Raw genomic sequence first — 16,790 nt, forward strand, 5'->3', positions numbered from 1 at the left:
TCCACCTAAACATTAGGAAGAACTTCCTGACAGTAAGAGCTGTTTGACAGTGGAATTTGCTGCCAAGGAGTGTGGTGGAGTCTCCTTCTTTGGAGGTCTTTAAGCAGAGGCTTGACAACCATATGTCAGGAGTGCTCTGATGGTGCTTCCTGCTTGGCAGGGGGTTGGACTCGATGGCCCTTGTGGTCTCTTCCAACTCTATGATTCTATGATTCTAGGTCTCTCCCACTCCTGCTGCACCCAGCTCCCCTCCCCGCTTGTCTCCCAGAACCAGAAGAGGCATGAAACGAGAGGAGAAAAGGCAGGCACACGGACATAGTATCAGATTGCTTGGGGAAACCCTGGAGAGGAGGAGACGTAGGCAACTGTGGGGAGGCGGGGACCTTTGGTCTTCATGGGGGCAAGACTTGCCGGAGATGAGTTGCTGTGCTCATTAGGCCTGACACTCCTGTGTGGATCCTATATTGCTAATAACGAGTTCACTACAACTCACTCAGTGTGATTTGCTCCTTTCATCGGCCCTCTGTTCTTTCTGGCTCCACTCGCCATGAGCATGTGGCTTCTCAGGAGGCTCATTTGGGGGGTGGGATGTAGCCCTGGAATTTAAAAAGGTTCCTCTACCCTGTTTTATAATTTGCCTGGCGAGATCCCGCCTCTCCCCAGTAGGAATAAAGACACATGACACCATTATTTTAGGTTAATGGGCTAAAATTGGCCACAACTTTATTGGTTACAGGGGATGAGTGGTATTGGCTTAGGCATTGGTCCTATCTGACTATCCGGCTTCAACCTCTTTGCATGAAGACCAGGAAGGGTTAGCACCAGCAGGGGAACCCTGTTGATGCACATCAGCTAGGGACTCCCCCAGGGTCACCGCTCGGGGGCGCGTTTTAGGCCCTGACCTCCATAGGCTTTGGACAAGGCCACACCCCCCGGAATCCTTTACCCGACTACCCTTCAATATTTGGGGTAGGCAGGGGCGCCGACTTATAAAAAATATTGGGGGGGCCCATACTGGGGTCCTGCCCCGGGAAGTTTTATAAGATCCGCTCCCGGCCCGTTGCTGCTGCTGCCGCCCGCCTCGTGGCCCCCTCGACAGCTGAGGGAGGGAGAGAGACCGAGAAGGAGAGAGATGCGTGGTGGGCAAGGCAAGTGCCCGCCGCGCCGCGCCTCCCACCGCCCCTCGTGCCGGCCGCCCCCTCCCCTCCCTTCCCCCCGCGCGCGCGCTCGCTCGCCCTCCTCACCCCAGCTCTTGGCCGTTCGCCCCAGGAACTCGCCGCTGTTGGGGTTGTAGATGAACCTCCGCCACTCGGCCATAGACTGGCTGAAGGGCTTCTCCTCCTCCTTGGCCATAGCGAGAGAGAGAGAGAGAGAGAGAGAGAGAGAGAGAGAGAGAGGCTGGAAAGAGAGAGGGAGCTCGGCGGTTCGCGGGCGGCGGTTTTTCCCCTGCCGAAACAACAGCGGCTCCTCAGAACCGCTAAGTAACTCTCCCTCAGGCGCCCGGCGGGAGAGCAGAAGAGAGGAAAAGGAAAGGGGGGCTGGGCCAGTCGCACGCACCGAGCAAAACTACTCGCGCCGCCTCTTTTACTACCGTAATAATTATTTGTTTTAACTCATTACTGAATGTATTTTAAAAGGTAACTATCATCAAACAAGGAAAATAAAAAATACCAACATAATTTTGTGATTTTACAAAGCATAATATAACTACCGTATTTTTCGCTCTATAACATGCACCTGACCATAACACGCACATCATTTTTAGAGGAGGAAAACAAGGGAAAAAAACATTCTGAATGAAACAGTGGATGTATCATTTTTGTGCTTCATGCTGTGGCCACAGACATGTGATCTGATGGTGAATTTGGGGTGACCCAATGCAAAAATCCTGAGGATCCATGTGGATCCATGTTTTGTAACCACGTTTTTGCACCATTGCAGCCCCAGGGAACAGTGGGTGCATGATTTTGGGGGGGCAGGCTGTAGCCATGGACATGCTATGTGCTCTGATGGTGAATTTGGGCTGACCCAATGCAAAGATCCTGAGGATCCATGTGGATCCATGTTTTGTAACCACGTTTTTGCACCATTGCAGCCCCAGGCAACAGTGGGTGCGTGATTTTTGGGGGGCAGGCTGTAGCCATGGACATGCTATGTGCTCTGATGGTGAATTTGGGCTGACCCAATGCAAAGATCCTGAGGATCCATGTGGAGCCATGCTTTTTAACCACATTTTAAGTGGGAGGGAAGGAAAAACACAGAAGGGACAAGGAGCAGGAGAGGGGTGTGCAGAGAAGCAGCTGGCTAAGAATGCAGGAGAGGGGTATAACAGGAGGAGGGAGGAAAGGAAGGCAAAAGTTTTCCCTCACCTACCCACCCAAGTCAGCCAGCTCGCGCGCTCTCTCTCGCTCTCTCTCTCTCCCTCCTGCACGGAGCACAGAGACACACTCTGCTTTCCCTCTGCCTGGAGGGGAGGGGCTTTCCCTGCTCTTTGTTCCGTTTGAGCAAACACAGCAAGGAAACAGAGCAGGGTGGGCAGTAAGACCCTGAGGCAGAATGCCGGAAAGCAGCCGCTTCCTCTTTTCAAGTTTCCCTTCTAGGAGAGTGCGATTTGATTTTTGCTTGCTTTTTTCCCCCTCCCCTCGCACCACTTGGCTCCAAGGACCACACATTCGCTCAATAACACGCGCAGACATTTCCCCTTCCTTTTTAGGAGAAAAAGTCTGTGTGTTATAGAAGGAAAAATACGGTAATAATTTTCTTAAATTATTGGGGGGGCAGAGCCCCCCCAAACGAATTTTTGAGGGGGCTTGGGCCCCCTCAGGCCCCATGGAGTCGGCGCCTATGGGGGTAGGTGATGGTGCTCCCCCCCCCCCAACACATCTACATAATAATCCCCCTACCAATGCTAAACCAAGAAGTTGTGACGATTTGCTACGAGGTAGGCGGAAAACCAAATGGACAGTGCCAATTTGCCAAGTGGAAAAAATTGCTACCAGGCCCCTTAACAGCGAACGACCAAGGTCCATAGCAAGGTCAGAAGGGGAACCTTGAAGGGTGGGCGGGTGGGAAAACCAACGTGGCTAAGTGGCAAAGAGGGAGATCCCGGGCCGCTTGGCTGGCTCAGGGGATGACGTGACCCGAGGATTCCCCTGATCACGCAGGGGCTGGGACGTGTTGGGGGTGTGAAGTCCGCAACACCACCTCCTCCTGAAGTCGGAAGTAGCTTTTACAACAAAATGCTGTTGTGCTGAAGAGCAGTAGGATGAATTTTTGAAATATAATGAAATCACAGCAGCTGGAGGGGAGTTTGGGGGAAAAGAGGCGAGTGTTTGGTTTAAGCCTTCCCTTCCCCTTGCGTCCTTTCCTGATGCAAACCACTCCTTCTCCATGCCAATTGCTGCCACGGCACGGTTACCTGGGGATAGGGAATGGGGAGAGGCCAGCAGTGGATGTGAAAGCCCTGTGGGACAGAGGTTTAACCTTTGCATCCAAAGGACCTTTGCTTTGTGAAGTCGCCCTCCTCCTCAGCATCTGTGCTCCATCGCTCTGCCTTCTGCAGGGCTTTCCAGGGTGCTTTGCAACGCCACCTGCCTTCTCCCAATATAGTTTTATGCCATTCCCAGAATCTCTGCTGCACTTTCGCTGTCAGTGCCATCACGGGCAAATTGCACTTCTTTTCCATTCCCCAGGCCACTTCAAAAAGTTTGCCAGAGGCTGAGGAGAGAGAGAGAGAGAGAGAGAGAGAGAGAGAGAGAGAGAGAGAGAGAACAGAGGGAGAAAATTGCTTGCATCTTTTTTTTCCTTTTTCCTTTCTCCTTCTGTGATGGAACTCTAATTTGTGGACTTCCCTGGCTTTTTTCTGGCCCACATAGGACCAGCCTGGGTAGTTGGCCTTAGTGAAGATTTGATGTTTTCATTCCCCAAAAGTTTTTGATTTGAGTTTCTACTGAGGCTGCATTTTAATGTTGCATTTTAATCTTGTTTTTAAGTTGTATTTTAAAAATTTGTTTTTATACCTGGTGTTAGCCGCCCTGAGCCCAGCCTTGGCTGGGGAGGGCGGGGTATAAATAAATGTTGTTGTTGTTGTTGTTGTTGTTTTCAGGTTTCGGAGCTGGAATCCCTCATGTAAGGTTTTTCCAGTGAAAAATAAGAAACCACCATGCTAAATGCCAGATGAGATATAGTCAAGATGAGATGTAGTTTGAAGCAGTGGGCTGGAGGCAAGGAGACATGAGTTCAATTTCCCCATGCAGTGATGTAGACAGTCCCTTGGTGCTGTGGCCCATATAGCTCTGGCCTCAGCTCCCTATCTGTGAAATGGGGACATTTGCTGGCTTTCACCCTTTGCCTTGCAAACTTTAGGTTTAATTTCCTTAGGATGCGGATCTTTCTTTGTGCCCTTGAGGTAAGAAAACAACAACAACGATGTACACTGATGAGGATATTCAGAATATTATCCTTACCATTATTATTGACAGACTGCACAGAGTTGTTAGGAGAAGGAGTGTGTCTGGCCTTGTACAGCAGAAATAGTCATAATGTTTGTGGGCATCCAGCCGGATGACCTATAACTTTACTACTACTACTACTACTACTACTACTAATAATAATAATAATAATAATAATAATTTTTATTTATATCCCACCCTCCCCAGCTGAAGCCGGGCTCAGAGCGGCTAACAACAGTAAAAATAACACAGTTTACATAAAATAACAATCAATTAATTGAAACACATTCTGAAATCAATTCATTCTAAAATCAATTCAGAGTCAAATTAATGGCAACCATTGGGCTAGAGTTCTGTGAAGATTACAGAAGGAGAGAGGGGGTCAGGCTGTGCCATGGCCAAAGGCCTGGTGGAACAGCTCTGTCTTGCAGGCCCTGCGGAAAGATGTCAAGTCCCACAGGGCCCTAGTCTCTTGGGACAGAGCGTTCCACCAGATCGGGGCCACGGCCAAAAAAGCCCTGGCTTTGGTCAAGGCTAGCCTAACCTCCCTGTGGCCCGGGACCTCCAAAATGTTTTACTATTTTGGAAAGGCCTTTCTAAGCTGAAAGAGCTTCCCTCTGAGGAAATAGAGCTTCGAACACCCTTCCATCAGTACAGTGGTACCTCTGGTTATAGATGCTTCAGGTTGCATACGCTTCAGGTTACAGACTCCGCTAACCCAGAAATAGTACCTCGGGTTAAGAACTTTGCTTCAGGATGAGAACAGAAATTGCGTGGCAGCAGCGGGAGGCCCCATTAGCTAAAGTGGTGCTTCAGGTCAAGAACAGTTCCAGGTTAAGAATGGACCTCCGGAACGAAATAAGTACTTAACCCAAGGTACCACTGTACTTAGGCTCGCTTGCATGGAGCTCCCAGCCCCAGAATGAGCTGGCCGTGGTCCTGAACACTCAGGTCCCATACCCTGGACTCTTCAAAAGCAAACCCTGCAGACTTCAGCCTGGAACAGGAGGCGGTCCTGTTGTCACCAGTTTTAACTTCCTTTTCCCATATCAATTTAATGCAGGGGCAAACCAACATGGTGCCCTACAGATGTTCCTGGACCACAACACCCCTCACCCTGTTCACCGGCCATGCTGTCGGCGTCTGATAGGAGTTTAAATCCAACATCTGGCAGGCTCCATATTGGCCGCCTCTGACCAAGAGGCTCAAAACTCATTCTAAGTGAAGTCTCTCATCACAACTCATTGGGCGTCCTTTTGCTTTCTCTCACCAGTGCCTACCAGGCAGCCTTAAAAAGGTAAAGGGACCCCTGACCATCAGGTCCAGTCATGACCGACTCTGGGGTTGCGGCGCTCATCTTGCTTTACTGGCCGAGGGAGCCGGCGTACAGCTTCCGGGTCATGTGGCCAGCATGACTAAACTGCTTCTGGCGAACCAGAGCAGTGCACAGAAATGCCGTTTACCTTCCCACCGGAGTGGTATCTATTTATCTACTTGCGCTTTGACGTGCTTTTGCCAGACTGTTTATTTTGGCACACCACTCCAATATATTTGCCATACTCCAGGAAGTATAAGGCGGCTTCCTATACTCCTGTGCCTTTTTAAGCACAGCATGTATGCTTGTTAAAGTTTCCCTCCCCTTTCCCCAGGCGAAAACATTTCTCTGTAACCAGGTTTTGGGCTGATTAACATTTTATGTGCTTGTGGGAAGAGGGTTCATTTTTGTTTTGTTATGTAAGCTGCCTTTATTGTCCGCTGCTTCTAACTCTCTTTTTTTGTAAGCTGCCTTGTAAGCGTCTAATCGAAAGGCAGAGTAAACTTTAAGATAAATAAAAGCCCTTTCTTTACAAATTAGAAAGGAGAGATTATACAACTGCCTTTGCAAAGGCTGTGCCTTCCAGATGTTTTGTGCTGCAAATCCCGCCAGCACCAGCCAGCAAAACTGAGTTGATGGGAGATGGCAACGGAAACATCTGCAGGGCACTCACCTGTTGAAGGCCGACCTAGACAGACAGCTGGAGGGTAGATTTATCTGCTCCCATCGCATCTGGGAAATGGGGTAGTTCTTTTCCATGCCAAGGGAATACATCGTATTCATCTGACTGGGAAAACAATCTTGCAAATCAACTACTTCTGACATTTCGCCAGCAGATTCAATTGTTTCCTCCTAGCGTGAATTAAGAGCGACAGCCAATTTCCAGCCGTGGAGAAAAAGGAGTCCAGCCATTTCTCCTCCGATCCATCTGAAGCAAGCTGGTTTTTCTATTTATAACAGCGGTGTTTATAGATAAGCATCTATGTGGTGCCCATAATTGATGTATTTTCTCTTGAGGAAGCAGGGGGGCAAATCCCTTGGTGATTCAAAACACTAGCAGGGGGAAATCGTTCAGCAATACCTGCCATCCCATCGTTACAGAGCATTAGTTGTAACCAACAGCTCTGCAGGGCAGAAAGCACATCCATTCATTCCTTGTCCTCTAACTAATCTCCCCTACCAGCTGGAAACCACACAAAAATGGGCTTTCTGTCCTTTTCTGTTGTTTAAGGTTATCTCTCTGCCTTGGCTGCTAACCATCCTTGCCCCTCTGCCTTCAAGCTGCCAGGGAAGATTAGACTAGATGAGAGAGATAATGGAGAGGAATATCAGGAACAAGGAGCAGTTTCTTCTTCTCTCCATTGTGACTTCACACCTGCTTTGCCTCCCTCTCCTCTCTGTCAGGAAGGAGCTCTGAAAAGCAAACCGCAGGCTCTTTTTAGCAGGTGCTAAACATGGCCTGCAGCTCACATTTCAGGTCACGGAAGACCCAGGCTCTGATATCTGATCAAATCCGAGAGGTTTTGAAGCTTGGAACTCTCGCCTCAGAGGTGTCATCACAGCTTCCAGTCCGTTGCAAAAGATAAAATAATTATTTTGGTTGGCAAATGACTATGTCAGCTTCTTCTCTGCTAAAAGTATTCAAAGCCACTTACACTCAAATAGAAATACAGCAATCCAATCGTGTGTGTGTGTGTGTGTGTGTGTGTGTGTGTGCAGGGATTTTTAGCAGCTGGATTTTATGCTTATTTCTGTGCTGCTGGAGGACTGGATATTGTTAACATGTTAATCGGAGTTGCACAGCTAAGGCTTGAGCAGCGAGGTGGTGACTGTTTAACCCTGTTCTTAAAGGTAAAGGTAAAGGGACCCCTGACTGTTAGGTCCAGTCATGGACAACTCTGGGGTTGTGGCGCTCATCTCGCTTTACTGGCCAAGGGAGCCGGCGTACAGCTTCCAAGTCATGTGGCCAGCATGACTAAGCCACTTCTGGCAAACAGAGCAGCGCACGGAAACGCCGTTTACCTTCCCGCCGGAGAGGTACCTATTTATCTACTTGCACTTTGACGTGCTTTCGAACTGCTAGGTTGGCAAGAGCAGGGACTGAGCAACGGGAGCTCACCCCATTGCGGGGATTCGAACCGCCGACCTTCTGATCAGCAAGCACTAGGCTCTGTGGTTTAACCCACAGCGCCACCGATGTCCCTCAACCCTGTTCTTATGTGCTGCCAAAGTTTTCTGTTGCCATTTGAGGGTGGGGTGCTGCTGTTTTGTGTATGTTGTGTGTGTGAATTGCAGGTGTTTTGTATGAATCTGTTAATAGCGCAACATGTTTATGTTTCTAAATGTGTTCCGAGTCACTTGGGGACATTTGGGCAACAAGCAAGTAACCAGTCCAACTCCCACCATCCCTGACCGCTGGTCCTGCTAGCTAGGGATCATGGGAGTTGTAGTCCAAAAACAGCTGGAGACCCAAGTTTGGGACTAGACAATAGACACTGTACATAAGGCAGTGTGGAATGCGGTTCTCATCTTTGGGAAATCTTGATTCCGCAGAGAAGGTACCACCTCGCCCAAGGTGGCTGATTTTATTTGTAGTCCCGATATGCCAGCTCTGAAAAACCTGAACTTGCAATCAGCTATATATTCAACTGTAGAAAGACACTATGTGATGAGTCAGCCATAAAGGGCTGTGAGTGAGTGAACGTGCAGCATTGATAGCCTGGAAAATCTCTCTCTAAGCAGCAGGTTTTGCAACAGCGAGATTGTCTTAGGAGCACCAAGCAACAATCTGCCTCATTGTACGCGTGGCTTTAATTACGAATTCAGCAGCCTGGGAGCTTGCTTGTCATAATAGCCCGTTATGAATCACGATTTAACTGATGAGCTACCCACCTGCCCGCACAGCACTGTTGAGAGAAGCTTTTCAGGCCTCGCTCAGGGAAGGAGATATGCTGTTACGAAAGCATCCATCAGAAATCAGAACCACCAGATTCGTAGGACCAGGAGGGCATCGCTACTCAGCAAGGCTTTTGCTAAGGGGCAGGGAACCTTTTTAGATCTGAGGCCCATGTTTGCTCACATGCAGTCTTCTGGGGGTGACATGCCAGAGGCAAAAAAAAAGGGGGGGATCAGCAAGTTATGTAGTCTGGCCTTGGTCCACATGGACAGAGCACTCCCCATAGTCTTTCCTAGCCCTGCCTAGAGACAGTATTGGGGATCAAACCTAGGAACCTCTTGCATGCAAGGCAAATGCTGTCCCACTGAGCCACAGTTCTCCCCTCTCCCGACCAAATCCTAGTCTCACAACCAAGATTCACAGAGCTATGAGAGGAAGTCCCTCTGCTCAGTTGGCCTCTAGGTTAGCTCCTCCCCAAAGCAAAGAAATTACCGGTACCTCTAACACAGTGTTTCCCAACCTTGTGCCTCCAGATGTTTTTGGCCTACAACTCCCATCATCCCTAGCTAGCAAGACCAGTGGTCAGGGATGATGGGAGTTGTAGGCCAAAAACATCTGGAGGCACAAGGTTGGGAAACACTGCGTCTAACACACAGTCTCGTACAATTGCACAGTTGGTAAAGGTAAAGGGACCCCTGACCATTAGGTCCAGTCATGGCCAACTCTGGGGTTGTGGGCTCATCTCGCTTTATTGGCCGAGGGAGCCGGTGTACAGCTTCCGGGTCATGTGGCCAGCATGACTAAGCCACTTCTGACGAACCAGAGCAGTGCATGGAAATGCTGTTTACCTTCCTGCCAGAGTGGTACCTATTTATCTACTTGCACTTTGAAATGCTTTTGAACTGCTAGGTTGGCAGGAGCAGGGACTGAGCAACGGGAGCTCACCCCGTTGCGGGGATTCGAACTGCCAATCTTCTGATCGGCAAGTCCTAGGCTCTGTGGTTTAACCCACAGCGCCACCCGCGTCCCACCACACAGTTGGTAGGGACCCCCAGATTCACCTGGTCCAGCCCCCTGCAATGCAGGAATCTCAACTAAAGCATTCATGACAGATGGGCACCCAATGTCTGCTTAAAAACCTCCAAGGAAGGAGAATCTATTGCCTCCTGACTGTGGCACTGCTTCCTTTATTGGTGCTGGCTGGGCGGGATCAGGCAGGACCAGGGGCTGGGTGTGGAGGGTGAACACAACCCATTCCACCAGCCAGACTCCCACCATCAGGCAGGCGTGGGGCACAGAGAGTTCACAGAGCCACATTGCACAGCCTGCCTGCCTACCAACTCATGCGGGAGGAAGCCCATCCGGCCAACGTGGCCCTCAAAACCATGTCCCTGGGGCTACGGCCACCCTGGCCCTGCCCACATGATGCCCCTGCCTCCTGAGGGATCCCATTCAACTGTCCAACAGCTCTTACTGTCAGAAAGTTCTTCCTGATATTTAGTACTACCCTCCGGAGCAGGAAAATACAAGCTTGCTCCCTCTTCCGTGTGACAGCCCTTGAGATATTTGAAGGTGGTTATCGTATCTGCTCTCAGACTCCTCTTCCTTGGGCTAAATATGCCCAACTCCTTCAACCGTTCCTCATCAAGCTTGGTTCCCAGACCCTTGATCATCTTGGTTGCCCTCCTCTGCACATGTTCCAGCTTGGCAGAATTGGGTGGGAATTACCACTTCCCTTGACTGTTGATGCAGCCTAGAATTGCATTAGCTTTTCTTGCTGCTGCATCACACCATTGACTCGCGGCTGACTTTCACCCTCTCTCTTTCTCTTCTTTCTCTCTCTCTCTCTCCTTCCCACTAGGTACGTTCTGCAGCCCGGAAAAGATGGCACCGCTGGCAAGACCACCACTCCCTTCGAGTCCGCGTGGCTCGAGCCATGTCCATCCCAACCTCTCCGACAAGGATTAGTTTTCACAGTATAAAGCAGACGGCTGCCGTGTGACAAGCCCAGCCAACCACCAGCTGACTATGGAGTTTTGTTCTCTTTCCTCCTTCTCCTCCTCCTCATTCCCACACCAGAAAAATACTCTTTCTCCCTGTGTTCTTTTTTCTCTTTTTAACCCCTTGGTTGTCACAATTCCTCCTCGTCCATGTGGTAGAGTAATAAAATTATATATTTGGAAGGGACCCTGAGGGTCATCTAGTCCAACCCCCCTGCAATGCAGGAATCTCAGCTAAAGCATCCATGACAGATGACCACCCAACCTCTGCTTAAAAAGGAAGGAGAGTCCACAACCTTCGGAGGGAGTGCCACAGCCCTTACTGTGTTCTCCATTTATTGCTTTCCCACACTCTCCCCTCCAGAAATACCCTATGCTTTGTAAACCCAAATAGGAGAACTGCAACCATAATAATAATTTATTATTTATACCCCGCCCATCTGGCTGGGTTTCCCCAGCCACTCTGTGCGGCTTCCAACAAAATAGTAAAATACAATAGTCCATCAAACATTAAAAACTTCCCTAAATAGGGCTGCCTTCAGATGTCTTCTAAAAGTCTGGTAGTTGCTTTTCTCTTTGACATCTGGTGGGAGGGCGTTCCACAGGGCAGGCGCCACCACCAAGAAGGCCCTCTGCCTGGTTCCCTGTAACTTGGCTTCTCGCAGGGAGGGAACCGCCAGAAGGTCCTCAGAGCTAGACCTCAGTGTCCGGGCCGAACGATGGGGGTGGAGACGATCCTTCAGATATACTGGGCCAAGGCCGTCATGGGGAATCTCTGGACGGCCCCATACAACCCCACTGTAACAGGGAACCTACCCTCATTTCAGGGAGACCCTGAACTTCTGTTTGCTGGGGATCCTGCTAAATGAAGGCATCATATGCGAGAGACCATTGCCTTTCGAAAACTAACAAGCCAATCCTATGCAAGTTTACTCAGCTTTAAATCCCGAGTGAGTCTGCCGCCTTATTTATTTTATTTATAAAGCAAAAGTGGCTGCAGGAATCATGGTTAGGAACATGGGAAGCTGCCTGGCATCAGTGCGGACCAATGGTTCATCTAGGACAGTATTGTGTACACTGACCGGCCACGGCTGCCCAGGGTTTTGGATTGGAGCCTCTCCTAGGCCTGCCTTGATGCAAGGACCTCCTAAAGGCAAAGCCTATCTGCTCCCAGTGAGCTCTGGGCCTAGAGCCAAAGATATCTAAAGTTGGAAGAGACTCCAACGGTCATCTAAACCAACTGCCCACCGTGCCAGAATCACAGCTAAGGAATCCCCACCAGGAATTTCCCTACTATTGAACAGTCTTGAAATCCTAGTCTTGAAGCTCTGTGCCAATTTTATTTTATTTTAAGGATGCTGCGTTTGAGGAACAGCCCTCAACTTCAAACGTTGATGCACACAAACACGACCTCACAATTCTGGGTGGTTTCAAGTTGTAAGATCTGTGCTACTGGTCAGTAATGGCACCTTAGGTCCACCTCTAAACCACTGCAGCTTTGACACAGCCACTGTCCACCCATCAGGAACACTGGGGCCAAGCTACCAGAAGGAAAGTCACATTTCCAGAGCTACACAATACTGCGATTGGAGGGCTGGGATATTGCGTCACCCACCCAAAAGAAGCCCCATCTAAAAGGCAGGGATCCAGAACACACACACCTTATTACCAGCAACTGTGCAATTGTCCTGCAGAAATAACCATCTGGGAATGTCTCATTCTTCTCGGTAGCCCGACCCCTGCATCCCCTTGCCACCTGTGTGGGTTGCAAATCACAGCCTGAAGAAGGCGCTAGCCCTCAAGAATTTCACGTTTGTCCATTGGCCTTTCATGTCCCTATTTTCATCATTTGTGGAGCACCGGTAACCTGAATGCAACGGCAACAAAAGATCTAGTCGCCTTGTGACCTTCCTCTCCTAGTGGCCTGGAGGTGAAGCTCACTTAGCTTGGCGATTTACAAGCCTGTTTCAATGTCCAAGACAACACATCGCCCCCCCCAAAAAAAGGTGGAAATATGGGGAATGGAGGGTTAGAAACTGCACACGGACCTTCTCCGCTGTTTTCAAGGTCTTGGGAGCAGAATTTTCCTTCCGTGCTACATACTGGTCTTGCTGGCAGACGAAGCTTTTAAATGGACCATCTCTGTAGTATTTCTCTCTCTCTCTCTCTCTCTCTCTCTCTCTCTCTCGCTTTCTGTCTATCTGTCTCTCTCTCTCTCAGATTGTCTTTTTGTTCACCTCTCCTTCACCACTGAGCTTTGAAAGAGTGCTGACCAGCTTCTTCAGCGGCCTTTGCTTTTCCCTGGAAAGAGGACAACAGAGAGCTGTTGCTTTTTTCTAAAGGGAAACAGGATACAAAGATGATGGTGACAATGCAGCTGTGAGGCTTGCATTGCATCAAGAGTGTCTCGTCTGCATTGGGGAATGCAGTAGACAATCCTCGGGGGCTTTTTATGTCACACTGATGATATGGTGTAAATATTTTCAATAATAAACACTTCTTCTGTTTTTGGGTTTCTATGGATTTGGAGAGTTTTGTTCTTGCCGTTGTTTAACCGGAAAGAAGACGGGAATAGCAATGGTTTATTGGCTGGAACACGATTTGGGTTGCGTGGCAAGATCCCGAACACACACACACACACAAACCCTTGGTTGAATAAAGACACATGACTCAAATATTTAAGGTTAATGGGCTAAAAAAAGGCCACAACTTTATTGGTTACAGATGATGAGCGGTATTGGCTTAGGCATTGGTTCTAACTGACTATATCTGACTCCAGCCCATCTGCAGGGAGTCCGGAAAGGGTTAACCACCAGTAGGGGGAGTCCTGCTCATGCACATCAACTACGAGCTCCCCCGGGGTCACCAATAGGGGTCGTGCCTTAGACCCTCACCTCCCCAGGCTTCGGACAGGGCCACGCCCCCCAGAATCCTTTATATGCATGGCACGACCTCCCCTCTTCTCTTCTCCAGAAATATTCCAATGCTTAACTGCCAAACCTTAAAAAGTTGTGACAATTTGCTACAAGGTAAGCGAAAACCAAGTGGCTGGTGCCAATTTGCCAAGTGGAAAAATTCCTACCAGGCCCCTCAACAATACGATAATCTTTATTGTCATTGTACCATACAGAACAACGAAATTGAAAATCTACATCAGACATTCAGAAACCAACAAGCCTGCTATACCAGCCTGGTTAACCCCCTAAAAACTCTGATACCCCTTAATTAAATACAATATACTCCCATAGAGACTACCTTACACTGGGTTTAAAACCAAAATCGCATTTGGATAGAAACTGTTTCTCAGGCGGCTAGTCCTAGTCTTTATAACCCTGTACCTTCTTCCAGAAGGCAGAAGCTGAAAGAGGTCATTTCCGGGGTGCGCACTATCCTGTGCTATCTCTGCAGCTTTCTTATGGCACCTGGAAGCATAGACTTGATCCAAGGCGACCAACTGAAGTCCATAGCAAGGTCAAAAGAGATGAAAATCTGAAAGGGCGGGAGGGTGGGGAAACCGGAGCAGCTAGAAGCCGGAAAGAGAGAGAGAGATCTCCTGGCTGCGTCCTGCCTTTATCGGGTAGGCCACACCCGCAGACCAACCAGATTGGTCGGCCTGGCCAGTGATGCAGCTGGGAATCCCCCAGTCATGCGGGGCTGGCCACCCACCCCCTCCGCACGTGGGGGGGGGTCGTGAGAGCCCACAACACCACCTCCTCCTTAAGGCGGAAGTGGCCATGTTGGAAGCATGCCCAAAGAGGGCTGATTCCAGATCTGGGCTCTTTTAACACCGCAGAGGCAATAGGTAAAGGTAAAGGGACCCCTGACCATTAGGTCCAGTCGTGGCCAACTCTGGGGTTGCAGCGCTCATCTCGCTTTACTGGCCGAGGGAGCCAGCGTACAGCTTCCGGGTCATGTGGCCAGCATGACTAAGCCGCTTCTGGTGAACCAGAGCAGCACACGGAAATGTCGTTTATCTTCCCGCCGGAGTGGTACCTATTTATCTACTTGCACTTTGATGTCCTTTCGAACTGCTAGGGTGGCAGGAGCAGTTGCAACAGGAATTTTAAAACAGGTCCAGATCATGCCTAATTCGGCATTATATAATGTGGCAAGGCCCGTCCCTTAAGTGTTATCTTTCTAGAACGTTTGCTTCAGCAAAGATCCCTTGCAACTTGAATTAGAAGTTTCCTCCTTGCAGTTTCTGCCATTAATTGCTTCCAGCAGCATTACTGATTAATTGGCCCCCTAATTAACCAATATGGGACGCAGATGGCGCTGTTGGTTAAACCACAGAGCCTAGGACTTGCTGATCAGAAGGTCGGCGGTTCAAATCCCAGTGACGGGGTGAGCTCCCGTTGCTCAGTCCCTGCTCCTGCCAACCTAGCAGTTCGAAAGCACCTCAAAGTACAAATAGATAAATAGGTACCACTCCGGCGGGAAGGTAAATGCCGTTTCCATGCGCTGCTCTGGTTCGCCAGAAGCGGCTTAGTCATGCTGGCCACATGACCCGAAAGCTGTACGCCGGCTCCCTTGGCCAATAAAGCAAGATGAGCATCACAACCCCAGAGTCGGCCATGACTGGACCTAATGGTCAGGGGTCCCTTTACCTTTACCTTTAATTAACCAATTCCTATTCCTTGGGGGGCGGGGCGGGCGAGGGCTTGTTAATTACTGCTTTTAGAATGAAATAGCATCCTTTTGCTTCAACCTTCCATGCTGTTTCTCTCCCTGGTAGCTCAAGTGAAGATGTTGGTGAGCCAGAGGAGATGGGATGGGATGGGGTGGGATAGGGTGGGGTGGGATGGCATGGGATGGGATGGGAGCAGTGGTGCAGCATAACCTAGAAGCTCACAGCAAATGCACAAAAGGAAGGATGCTCTGCTGTCAGGCAGAGATCCCAGGGACAGAGAAAGGGTGGATGGGTGGAACTTGAAGTTGAAGAATTTATAGACTACAGGCACAGCACGGAAAATGAAACGAGGAGAAAAGGGGCTCGATTACAAGGAGATATAATGGTACAAGGAAAGGAAGCAGGTGGAGTGGTGGAGTCTCCTTCTTTGGAGGTCTTTAAGCAGAGGCTTGACAACCATATGTCAGGAGTGCTCTGATGGTGTTTCCTGCTTGGCAGGGGGTTGGACTCGATGGCCCTTGTGGTCTCTTCCAACTCTATGATTCTATTCTATGATTCTAGGACTGAGTGGTGAGCCAGAAAGGAACAAGGGGAAATGAATCACTCCATGAGGGAAAAACTTAAGAGCTGTCAGTGGAAAGAGCTCTGATACAGATAGTAGTCTAGCTTGCAGATTCACTGGTGAGAAGGGTACTGGAAAGATTCGATTGGGAGGTCTCTACAAGAAGAGGCAATCTGGGGTTCTGATGATCCAATCTGGACCTTAAGGGACACATTTATGATGCAAGGCGTCTTCCGTTGATCATAACACCCAGGTTGGTTGGTTGGTGAGAGGGTAGATGCTCCTTCTGGTTCTTTAAGTACCAAGTTGTCCAGGGCTCTATATGCCAAGTACAAGGCCTTGAATCACACACCTGGTACCTTACTGGAAGCCAGTGTGTGGCACCTTCAGAACTAGTGAGACGAGAGCTCTCCTTTCTGCTCCTGCCAACAGTTTAGCTCCAGCTTCTGGGCCACCTCCAGGGACAACAGCAGAACATCTTACAGCAGACTACAGGAAAAGCAGTCAGACTGTTGTGGGTGGTTGGTTGGTTGGTTTATGTGTTGCAGGAATGGAGACTCATTGGTAGCATCACAGTGAGGACCTCCTGAAACCTGTCACCACTGTCAGTGTCAGTATTTGATAGGCTTGGATTTCCTACCAGAATTTAAATAGTTATACTTTGGCACATCAATGGGTGGCCTTGAACTGGATGGTTTGTTGGTGGGGAGGCACATACTGGTAGTGAGCTGGACTAGAACTGGAAGTAGGTTCCTCTCTCTTCATCCTGAATTTTCCTTCCCCATCACCCTCATGAAATTAGTATTGCTCCTTTCTTTCAGTTTCTCATTTCTTCACATTTCCACATAAGTTTATCTACCCTCATGAAAATTCATCAGTGTTTTAGTGCAATTTTCTCCTAATATGTTTGCATTCCAGACTTGCCTAATATCTGCA

At 49.3% G+C, this 16,790-nt stretch overlaps 1 protein-coding gene across 5 annotated transcripts in view; it reads left to right on the forward strand.

The window, feature by feature from the left end:
* The window catches only part of CRHR2 (corticotropin releasing hormone receptor 2), a 202,056-nt gene extending 188,879 nt beyond the window's left edge, over nucleotides 1-13,177 (forward strand). For all 5 annotated transcript variants that reach the window (XM_083704265.1, XM_083704266.1, XM_083704268.1 and 2 more), the window contains one exon: nucleotides 10,524-13,177. In XM_083704265.1, the coding sequence (XP_083560391.1) occupies nucleotides 10,524-10,664 (141 nt within the window). In that variant the 3' untranslated portion in view covers nucleotides 10,665-13,177. The remainder of the gene's footprint in view (nucleotides 1-10,523) is intronic.
* Nucleotides 13,178-16,790: the final 3,613 nt, after the last annotated feature.

This window comes from Podarcis gaigeae (genome assembly GCF_964106915.1).
Source record: "Podarcis gaigeae genome assembly, chromosome: 12".
NCBI lineage: Eukaryota > Metazoa > Chordata > Lepidosauria > Squamata > Lacertidae > Podarcis > Podarcis gaigeae.